Source organism: Macaca fascicularis, chromosome 2 (genome assembly GCF_037993035.2).
Source record: "Macaca fascicularis isolate 582-1 chromosome 2, T2T-MFA8v1.1".
Lineage (NCBI taxonomy): Eukaryota > Metazoa > Chordata > Mammalia > Primates > Cercopithecidae > Macaca > Macaca fascicularis.
The window spans coordinates 30,968,591-30,981,019 of record NC_088376.1 but is presented as its reverse complement, the minus strand read 5'-3'; the positions used below and the strand labels follow the sequence as shown (position 1 = coordinate 30,981,019).

At 35.7% G+C, this 12,429-nt stretch overlaps 1 protein-coding gene across 1 annotated transcript in view; it reads right to left on the bottom strand.

The window, feature by feature from the left end:
* Nucleotides 1-12,429, bottom strand: part of TBC1D5 (TBC1 domain family member 5) — a 564,828-nt gene that overhangs the window by 233,559 nt on the left and 318,840 nt on the right. Inside the window, exon 10 of the mRNA XM_074030923.1 lies at nucleotides 2,268-2,370. Within this exon, the coding sequence (XP_073887024.1) occupies nucleotides 2,268-2,370 (103 nt within the window). The remainder of the gene's footprint in view (nucleotides 1-2,267; nucleotides 2,371-12,429) is intronic.

Sequence of the window (12,429 nt, the reverse complement as noted above, 5' to 3'; positions counted from 1 at the left end):
TCTACACTAACAGATTTTTTTCCCCCAGTCTCCTTTTTGGTTTGTTTTTAGTCTTTTGACTTTTTATCTGACTTGTAGATGAGCCTACCTTGCTTGCGAGTCCCTTTCCTAGTCTGAGATTACAAAAAAATTTATCCCAAATCTTCTTCTAGTATTTTTATACACTTTTAGTTTTTATATTTATGTTTTTACACCATCTGGAATTTATTCTCCAAAAAATGTATAATTTAATGGTTTTTCCAGATGGAAAGCTAAATATAGCAAGACAATATCCTTTTCTCTATTTTACTATATTCAGATCCCATATAAACTGAACCTGTTTCTAAACCGTTTCACTGAACAATGATCAATCCACATAATACTGTCACATTAGTTTGATCACAGAACCTTTATAGAAGTTTTAATATCTACATTTGCCATTCTCCCTTTCCCACAAATTCTATGGTAATTCCAACACATTTAATAATTATTATAATGATGATGATAATAAAAACAACCACAACTACCAACATGAACCTTTGCTTGGCACCAAATGTTAACTCTATAAAGTAATTACTATTATTACCCTCATCTGACAGATACAAAACTAAAGATTAAAAAAGTTAAGTAAATTGTCTAAGATTGTGAAGTTAGTAAATGAGAGAGCTGAGATTCAAACAAAGGAATTTGAGTCTACACTCAGTGCTTTTAATCCCTAAATTGTATTATCTCTGTTAAAATAAGTGTAACGTTTTTAGGCACTAAATTGAAAATAATTGTATCCAGTTTTTTAAAAAAACACGTTATCTTACTCAGGTTATCACTGGAATGATAATTCATTTAAACATAAAGAAGCAGTATTTTTACTTAGTCTTCTCATCCAAAAACATGCTATTTTTCTATTTATTTGATTCTTACTTTACATCCTTGAAAAACTTATTTATTTATTTATTTATTTTTTGAGACAGGATTTCACTCTTTCGCCCAGGCTAGAGTGCAGTGAATCAATCACAGCTCACTGCAGCCTGAAACTCCTGGTCTCAAGGAATTCTCCCACCTCAGTCTCCCAAGTAGCTGAGACTATACGTGTGCACCACCATGACCAGCTAATTTTGTGGGGTTTTTTTTGTAAAGACGGGGTTTCGACATGTTGCCCAGCCTTGTCTCAAACTCCTGGGCTCAGCCAATAACCCTGCCTCAGTCTTAGTGCTGGGATTATAGGTGTAAGCCACTGCACCTGGCCTATAGTTTTCTTAATATATTTTTTGTATCTTTACTGTTAATTTTTTTCTAGACATGTTATAGCTTTTGGTTGCCCTTATAAATGCAATTTATTTTTCATTTCCAATTCTAGTAAGCTATTGTCAGCAGGTAATTAATACAGAAAAATATTACTACTGTTAAAAATAAGATAAAATTAGTTCCCTTGGATATTCTATGTATATACAATAATTAAAAATGTATGATTTAGTATATTTGTAGTCTGACATGTTTTACCATCCTTAAATCTAGTTTATTTCAAATTAAATACATTGCTTTTACCGTGTTTTCTATTATATTAAATTTAAGTTCAGTGGTCCTGAATTAGATATACATTATAACTTTTGATTATTAGAGATTTTAAGAATTTAGCTTGAATTCTCACTTCATTTGCATTTGGAGAAATACATAAAAATATCCAACTGTATTTTTATTAGAACACTATAAACTTAAATAAAAAATGTAAATACATCTGTATATATTAAATAACTTACATTTCAATAAAATAAAACAACCCAATAATTTTCTTTGCTTTAGTAATGAGATGAGTCAAATAACAGGGTAACAAAGGAACTAAATACACATTTCAAAAAATTTAAAGAAACATTCTGAAGTTCTGTTACTGATAAGTTTTAAAGAGTAATAGGATACACGATTATTTTTTACATGACATGTCATATATTTATAAATGCTATACTGAAAAATAATATTTGTACATACAACTCTGAAATTTTATTACTAGATTGCCTTCAAAGATGCTGTTTATAAACAAACTCCCAAAAGTTGAAAGAAAAGACTGAACACCTTAAAGGAGACAATTTGGTGGAATGTCTTATAATGAGGAAGAAGCATATGTGCTTCAATGAGCTTACCTTTCTCACCATGCAGCTGACAAGCAGCTCTCTGATTGCTTTAGCATTATGATACAACTTTGGATACAATAAAGGCTACATTATTGCTCTATCATTTGTCAAGCTGTATAGAAAATTTTGAGTCAATGGATGCCACCTGTAAGATATTTTCATTACCTGTTTATAAAGCAACTGCTCGTTTTCTCTGGCATAACAGAAAAGAACATCTGTAAGAATTTTTCTCACATTTTCTTGTTGGAAAAACTGCATTTCAGGAAACCTGGAAAAGGAAAATACAAGATTGAAACTGACTAACACAGTTTCAAGAATCATTCTCAAATTCTAATCTCGAAGACGTGGCAAGGGCAGCTTCAGATTTTAGAACAAGCCTGTGTTTGCCATGCAACTTATGCCTTTGGTGGGGAATGAAAAAGGGGTGAGGCAAGGGGAAATAATTATATCCCAGAGGTAAATGACATCCTTCAACATATTCACATTTCAAAATTTTACACATGCTTCATATACTTCATACATGTGTGAATATGATAGTTTTTGAATTATATTGTACCTATCTGCAGATGGGGATTTGCTTTGTTTTAGCCCATTGGTTTTTAGGATAAGAATGTGATTTTGTAAAAGTACTAATTTTTTTCAAAAAAAGATTGTCATTCTTTTTTCTTGATGTAAAATATTGACACTTCAGTTATTACATATAACCAAACTATCAGCTTTTCATCTGATTAAAATATAGACTTCTAAATATTTCTTTATAATGCAGTAAAACACCACAACTGCAAGAACCCAGAGAAAACCCACAGCAACACAATACACAATCAATGTATAAGGGCTGAGGGAATGTCATCTAGTAGTAGTAGTCAACTGGGTTTAATCACAGAGTTTGAATGATAATTTTTAGGAGAGGAGGAACATGGATAATCAGTGGAAAAGGTAATCAAAACAGAAAGAAAGATATGAAGGCACAGGAGGCAATGGGTATTTCAAGAGTGCAGCATAACATGGTAATTATTAATCAGAAGGAAAAGACAATTCCATGAAATACTGCCTGCTGGGAGCAGGACAGTGGGATAGAAGAAAAGGTGGAGCAAGGCTGGAAAAAACTTTGAATGCTGAATTTCCAACTATGGAAACACAGCACAGTAAATCTATATTTGTGAATAAAGAAGTGATAAAGAAAACAGTATTTTAATTTAACTCTATGGAGGAATAAACCTGAAAGAGTAGCATAGGAAGGACATAAGAGTACATTATAATAAAGTGAAATTTAAAAGTCCTAAACCCAAGTAGAAAAGGCTGTGTTCAAATTCATGTTGCATAATTTCTGGTTATGAAACCCTGAGTGAATGATTGCTTAAATGCCTCATCTATTAAGAAGGGATAACAATACTGATCTTATGATCAAGATGCAATCATATGAGAGCACCAAGAACAGTGCCTGACAAGTAGTAGATATTCAGGAATGGAAGCCATTATTATAATAGTATTTGAGTAATGATACTTTAGATAATGAGATTGCAAATCAGGTGGCTTTGGAACTAAAAATTGAGAGAAAACGTGAGAGAGTAGAGAGGAAGATGACCTAGAGCATGAAGGCATACAGCATTACTGAAACAGAAAAATATTCCTTAATGAGTCTTTTAAGAGCAATAGTGGCTGTTTTACATCATATTATAATGGTTTACTGCCTCCCATTTCTGGAGACCTCCGCTATTTTATGCTTCACTCTGCTACTTTGTTGGTGCCTTGGACAGTTATAACTTTCTAGTCCAAGCTAGGTTTTCGGTGAATTATGCTAGAAATCTGTGAAGCGCCGGGCGCGGTGGCTCACGCCTGTAATCCCAGCACTTTGGGAGGCCGAGGCGGGCGGATCACGAGGTCAGGAGATCGAGACCATCCTGGCTAACACGGTGAAACCCCATCTCTACTAAAAATGCAAAAAATTAGCCGGGCGAGGCGGCGGGCGCCTGTAGTCCCAGCTACTCGGGAGGCTGAGGCAGGAGAATGGCGTGAACCCGGGAGGCGGAGCTGGAGTGAGCAGAGATCGCGCCATTGCACTCCAGCCTGGGCGACTAAGCGAGACTCTGTCTCAAAAAAAAAAAAAAAAAAAAAAAAAAAATACATATAAGGCCCATTTTACCTTCATCTGTTCATTTGACTTTTGCTTACAACTCCGTTCTGCAACTGCCCACACAGGTTTTGTTTGGTTTTTGTTTTTGTTGTTTGTTTGTTTTGTTTTGTTTTGCCTTTTCTGTGGCAGCAAGGAAGCCTCTTTTTGGGGGGCCAGTAAACAACCTAAGGATCTGAGCAAGCTTGCTTCACATATTTGCATAAAGCTTAATGTGATGATCTCCCTATCCAGGCATCACAGTTCAAATAGGGGTGGCATAATTAACTTCTAAAGAAGAGAAAAATTAACCTGAAGAGTAAGCATATGTCAGAGAGGCCAAAGAAACTGCAGAATAATGTCAAATGCACTGAAGTAGGAAAGAAACACAAAAACTTTTAAAATGACATTTTGGAACAAAATAAAGTTGCTAAAGCCTTTAAAAATCAAATATCCCAAATTAAAGTAATCAGGATAAAAGATAAGTAGTTAATAAAACAACTTGGTATAGAGAAATTTCTTGGGAAACTTAGCCATTAAGTTAAGAACAGAATAATCCTTTTGAGAGGTGAAATTTTCTCTCCTTCTCATTATATAACATAAATTTAACTCTGTCTTTGAGTAGGCTTCATTCCCAAAAATCTGGATCACCTGACTTAATAACTTTGCATGTCCCCTTCCTCACCTATTCTTTGGAAATTTTCTACGCACATTGGCACAACCAAATTCTGTGTAGCCGTTACAATCTAAAATTGATTATGATAAAAGTACTAAAAACTTTTAGTTTTTGCAAAAGTATCCATAAACTTTGCAAAGAGTATCCATAAACTATAATTTAATACCTAAAAACTAAAAATGTAAAGTATACTTGTTAAGTCAACTTTAGCCTGAAGCTGCCTCCTTACATATTTTAAGTTCAGCCTAAAAGTTTCTCTGTATATTGTGAACTGTAAACAAGTGGAGCTGTAAACAGACCGTAGCCTACATGTCTGCCAATCATCGAGTTTTGGCCAATCAAATGTAGCCAACTGTTCAACCCATGTTCAAATAAGGCAAACACCAACCTGTGACCAATCCAGCTGTTTCTGTACCTCACTTCTGTTATCTGTATGTCACTTTCCTTTTTCTGTCTATAAATCTTCCACCATGTGACTGTGCTGGCGTCTCTGAGCCTACTCTGACATGGAAGGCTGCCCGATTCACAAATCGTTCATTGCTCAATTAAACTTCATTAAATTTAATTCGGCTGAAGTTTTTCTTTTAACACACTATATACCAATACCTGGTTTCATTTAAATGCATACTAACCACTTTCAAGATTAAAAACTACAGATCTACAAGAATTCAATTGCAAGTAGTAATTTAAATTGCCTACTTTTAGCAAACATCAAATCAATTGAAAATGTGTATTATGCAGACATAGCATATCTATGCAACAGCACACCAACTATGATTCTGCTCTACAATGCTGAAGTGCTAATTTGTGAAGTTTCATGGCACTCTCTTTGTTAGAAAACTATAATTTGTTCATTAAATGATGAAGAATCCATTGCATCAAATAAGTAAGGTAGAAAGATACAGAAAAGCTCTGAAAAAGAAGTAAAGTTTTCAAAACTATTTCAAAAGTTGGAAAAAGAACTGAAAATCAGAGTTTTGTGCTGAGTCTTTGGAAATTATCCAGTCCAACTCAGAGATTAACGGGCAAGTAAACAGAAGCACAGAGGAATAATACCTCTGCCAATGTATCTGGGTAGTTAACAGAACAGCAGCACTTTCCAATTGCTTCCCTAATTGGTTATAAATTAATCTGAGAAATGCATTTAGGTAAAACTCCATGACTTTAGAGTTACACATAAGAACCTAGCTCTGAAGGTTGATGAATATACCTAGATAATAACATATTTCCTACAAAAAATACTTGATGGTCACAGTATCAGGATTCAATCCAGAAGATGTTACATTTATAGGTATAAGAAATATGAGAGAAAAGTACAGTGACAGTGTATCTAGGAATAGTAATAATCTGTTTTTCATGATATGTTGTAAGTTTCAAAATAGCTTCCCTACCACTCATTAAACTTCTAGGTTTTATTTACCCCATGCTAGATGGTGTGGATTCAGCCTAGGTAACGTAATTTGAACATCATTGTAACCCAAGTATCATTGGAAAGGCAAATCTGTTTTTGAAACATAATTAAAAGCACAGAATACTAACAACACTAGATGCAACAATCATTCAGGTTTTGAAAAATCAACAATGACTCTACAGTTTCATGGAAATAAGAGAGAAATTTAGAATTAAAACTGTAGAGGTTCATAATTTATTCAAACCAAAATATCTGGTAGGAAAATAAAACAGAAAGGAAAAAAAAACACCCCACACTAAGTAGGAACTGGAAACAAATTTTATTATTAACAGAAAGTCTTTCTTTCTACATTTGTCCATAAAATAAAAATTGAGATGTAAAACAGGTGAGGGTAAAACTCTAAAAATAGAGATGAACAGCAAAGATTAAGTAGTCCATAATGGAATTTAGACTAAAATAGCTTTAAATCTTTACTTTAGGGTAAAAGTCATATTTCAGTTTAGACTCAACTGATCAGTATTTAAGTTTCTCTCTCAGATGTGTGAAGAAACTGTATTTAAACAAATTTTACACAGTACACAGTAATAATAAGAGCCATCACAAACATTGGGTGTGTAAGTTTGTTTTCTACCTTGAAATAAACCAAAATTGGTAGGCAACATAGGTTTCATTATAAGTTTTAAAAATCTTTCATTATGGAAAATTCAAACATTTATAAAGAAAAGACAACAGTAAACTGAACCCCAATCTACCCATCAGCTAGTTTCATGACTTATCATTTGTTTTACATATATTCCTCCCCAATATTGCATTATTTTGAAGCTAATCCCAGACAGACATCATTATATCTATAAATACTGCAATGTGTATTTCTAAAAGACAAGCACTCTTTAAAAACATAACCATAGGCCAGGGGAAGGGGCTTACACCTATAATCCCAGCACTTTGAAAGGCCAAGGCGGGAGGATCACTTGAGCACTTGAGGAGTTTGAGAACAGCCTGGGCAACACAGTGAGACCCTGCCTTAAAAAAAAAAAATGTAAAAATAAATTAGCTGGGTATGTTGGCACACACCTGTAGTCCCAGCTACTTGGGAGGCTGAGGTGGGAGGATCGCTTGAGCCTCAGAGGTTAGAGGCTGCAGTGGGCCATGTTTGCACCACTGCACTTTGGCCTAGGCAAGAGAACAAGACCCTGTCTCAAAGAACAAAACAAACAAACAAACAAAAAAAGCAAAAAAAAATCCCATAGTGCCATTGTAACATTACTAATAATAAAAATAATAATCTATTAATCAAATATCCACTAAATGTTCAAATTTCTGTGACTGTCCAAAAATTCTTAATACTTTGTTAAGAGCCAAGAAATATCTGTTAGTACACTGCAATTTGTTGATATATCTCTTAAGATTCCTTTAATCTACAGACTTGTCCTTCTTCTCTTTTTTATCTTGCAATGTATTTGTTAAAGAAACCAGATTTTTTATCCTGTAGAAGCTTCCCACATTCGGAATTTTATGTATTGTGCCTCCATTGTCTTATTTAACAATTCCCCTTTCCCCTGTATTTCCTAGTAACTGGCACTTAGACCTAGAGACTTTATCAGATTCAGGTTCAAGTTTTCGACAAGATTCTTCTGTCTCATCTATAGATGATATAATTTGAGAACATGTTTGCAAATTCTTTGATACTCCTCCCATAGAAAGATGAAAGAGTCCGACTCTCTTCCCTTTGAGTATGTGTTGGCCTTAGTGACCAGTTTTCTCACAAAATTAATGTGTCAAAAGTGGTGCTGGAACACAGCTTCTGTCTGGCTCTCTGTGGACACACTCTCAGAACCAGGCCACCATGCTGTGAGGAAGCCAAGCAGCCATATGAAAAGGCCATCTTGGGTGTTCCCACCACAGCTCGAGAGGAGGTCTCACCTGAGAACCAGCTTCAACAACCAGATGGGTGGTGAGCAAACCTTCAGATGATGCCAGACGCTGGACTTCAAGCTACCACAGCCAACATCATGTGGAATAGAGATACGCCACCCTACTGAGCCCTGCTCAAGTTGTAGATTCAACAACAAAATAAATTCTGTTGTTTTAAGCTTGAGGTGATTTCAATGCAGTGATAAGTTGGTGTTGTGTACTTCCATCAGGAGGCACCTAACATTAATGTATCCCACTTTCGGTGTTCTACCAACTGTTAATGATGACTGCCTAAATCTGGTAATTCATTAAAAGTCATAAAATGGTAAAACTATAATTCTATCATATTTTTTCTTCCTTTATTAAGACATAGATAAAATGAAAAAAAACTCCTTCATCAATTTTTAGCTATCCTGAAATACAATTCACATAATTTTTTAAAATCTTACTGATTTCTATTACATTTGGCTCATGGATACGTACTGCAGACATTTATTACACAAAGATCTATACATGATAGAATGGCTACTAATTCTGTAACAAAAGTAGTTTATGACAATAGAGTATCCTATTTGCCATGTGGATATGGTCTCATATGACTACAGTGTGTGGAAGTGAACTGAAAAGTAAGGGATGGAGAACAATTAAACACCAGCTTTGGAGCCCCAATAACCAGGAACCCAGGCGCCTGATAAGTTAGTTGGAAAGACATTCAACAGGGCAATGGTCTGTCATAATACAGACAATAAAGGGAAGGCAGGCAAGTATCTGGGCTATCTGTAATGCAGGCAACAAAGAGACAAAAAGAATCTTTCCTAAGCAAGAAAAGGGTTAAGAAAAGAGTAAGATGATAAAGGGTTTTGTCACCACATTATAGTACATAATTAGGTAATTAGAAGTATTAAAATAGACAAAGCATTGGGCCCAGATGAAATACTGAAGATGCAAGTATTCAATAAGATGCCCCAGGGGAAAAAGGAAAGCCCTTGGTGAGGGTTTATAATCATGCGATAGGACAAAGAAGCACAGAAGGACTTGAAGGAACAATTACTATTGTTATGCCCATATTTCAAAAACAGAAAATCAAAACAAGCACTCATCCAAAATTTTTAAATGAGCTGACGAAAACTCCCTAGAATACTATTAACCACCAAAATAACTATAATACCTTACTGTGGTTTATTGTTTTACTAAAGAAAAACTGAACAATCAAGCCAAGACCACAACAAGAAACAATTTGATATGGAATAAAAACAGACATACTGAAAGACACAATTCTTTTTCTTCCTGTGTTCCCTATTTTGGTTGGTAATTTCCATTCTCCCTATTCAACCAAACCTGTTTTCTCTTCTTTGCAGTCGCATAGCTGGATTTAATTTCCCAGCTTCCTTTTCAGTTAGCTGTGGTCATGTGACCTGAGTGCTAGCCAATGGAATGAGAGGGGAAATTATGTGTGACCACGAAAGACACTCCCCTAACTTCCCCACAGGCAGGCCTCCGTACACATTTCCCCTTCTAGTGGACAGAATGAAAAAGACCATGGGGAAGACCTTGAAAACTCCATTGGAATTGTGCTGCTTTTAAAACTATGACTGCAAATTCTTTAATTCTCACATTTCCCTTCTGAGGTAATGGCATAAAAACGACATAGCTTCTACGTGGCTCTTTTTCTTTCTTGGATCTCTTGATCTGAAGAAAGTATCTTCTGAAGGAGGACCCTAAAGCAGTGCCTTAAAGAGATCCACACAGAGAGGAACCAAAGTGGATACTCCAGCCATAGTCAAGCCATCAAATGTCTGCAGCTCCAGTAACCACATGACTGCAGTCTCATGAAACACTCCTAAGCCAGAATCTCCCAGCTACATTGCTCCCAAACTCTTGATCCACAGCAACCATGAAATAATCATTGATTGTTGTTTTAAGCCACTAATTTTGGTTAATTACGTAGCAAAATATAATAGAGGTTTTGACATCTGAAACAGGGGTGCTATATCAAAAAAAACAAAAAACAGAAACCTAAAATATGTGGTAGAAGTGCCTATGGGACTGGATAGAAGACTGAAGGACCTTCAGGAGAGCATAAGTGAGAAATCAAGGCTGTGGGAAAAAGACTATTAGCAAAAGAAAATCTGCAAAGAGGCTGCCAGTGAGGGCTTAAATGAAAGTGAAGAAAACATTACAGAAAAAAAACGGAGGAAAGGGGTTCCTTATTTTGCAGTGACAGAAAGTCTGGCAATATGATAGCCTCTAGTTATATGGAACATAGAAAATGAATCTAATAAACTGAGTGATCTAGCTAAGGAGATATCCAGGCAGAGTACTGAAGGTACTGTCTGGTTTATTTGTGTTACTTATAGTAGAATGTAAAAAGAGAAAAAACAAAAGGAATAACTGGTAAACATAAAGGTGCTAGAACTTGCTTGGTTTAAAAATAAAGCTTTTTCTCATTCCCAGCTTCTCAAGTCAGCAAATGATACCAACATTAACACACTGCTTCTGGGTAAAGATCAAATCTAGGAAAAAGACAGAAAGGCAAGAACTAAAGATGAAATCAAAGGTGTGACTGTAAAAGCCTTTATTGAGATCTTAGAAAGCTCTATGATGATGCCACAAAGAACCCTTCAGACAAACAAAAGGTCCTTAGAATTTTTATTTTTTTTTTATTTTTTCAGTGATGGCATAAAACTGAATTTACTACATGATCAATGATACTTACTGGTTATAATATTGCTGCATAAAATAGCGTCCAGTCTTATGCTAACACCTTCTTTCTACATGATCCACTTGCTGTGTCATGTGACCCTTTTTTTAAAATTATACTTTCAAGTTCTGGGAAACATGTATAGAATGAGGAGGTTTGTTACATTAGGTATATACATGCCATGGTGGTTTGCTGCACCCTTCAGCCCGTCATCTACATTAGGTTTCTCCTAACGTGGTATCTCCCCTAGGCTCCCACCCTGCAACAGACCCCAGTGTGTGATGTTCCCTTCCCTGTGTCCATGTGTTCTCATTGTTCAACTCCCACTTATGAGTGAGAACATGTGGTGTTTGGTTTTCTAGTCCTGTGTTAGTTTGCTGAGAATGATGGTTTCCAGCTTCATATACGTCCCTGCAAAGGAATGAACTCTTCCTTTTTTATGGCTGCCTAGTATCCCATGGTATATATGTGCCACATTTTCTTTATCAAGTCTATCACTGATGGGCATTTGGGCTGGTTCCAAGTCTTTGCTATTGTGAACAGTGCTGCAATAAACATACGTGTGCATGTGTCTTTAGAGCAGAATGATTTATAATCCTTTGGGTATGTACCCATTAACAGGATTGCTGGGTCAAATGGTATTTCTGGTTCTAGATCCTTGAGGAATCGCCACACTGTCTTCCGCAATGGTTGAACTAATTCACACTCCCACCAAAAGCATTCTTGTTTCTCCACATCCTCTTCAGCATCTGTTGTTTCCTAACTTTTTAATGCTCGCCATTCTAACTGGTGTGAGATGGTATCTCATTGTGGTTTTGATTTGCATTTCTCTAATGACCAGTGATGATGAGGGTTTTTTTTTTCCCCCCAAATGTTTGTCGGCCACACAAATGTCTTCCTTTGAGAAATGTCTGTTCATATCCTTCACCTAGTTTTTGATGGGGTTGTTTTTTTCTTGTAAATTTGTTTAAGTTCTTTGCAAATACCTGGGAGTACAACTTACAAGGGATGTGAAGGACCTTTTCAAGGAGAACTCTAAACCACTGCTCAAGGAAATAAGAGAGTACACAAACGGAAAAACATTCCATACTCATGGATAGAATCAACATCATGAAAATGGCCATACTGCCCAAAGTGATTTATAGATTCAATGCTATTTCCACCAACCTATCATTGACTTTCTTCACAGAATTAAGAAAACTATTTTAAATTTCACATGGAACCAAGAAAGAGCCCATATAGCCATGACAATCCTAAGCAAAAAGAACAAAGCTGGAGGCATCATGCTACCTAACTTCAAACTATACTACAAGGCTATAGTAACCAAAACAGCATGGTACTGGTACCAAAACAGATATATAGAACAATGGAACCGAACAGAGGCCTGAGAAATAACACCACACATCTACAACCATCTGATCTTTGACAAACATGACAAAAGCAAGCAAGGTGGAAAGGACTCCCTATTTAATAAATGGTGTTGGGGAAACTGGCTAGCTATATGCAGAAAACTGA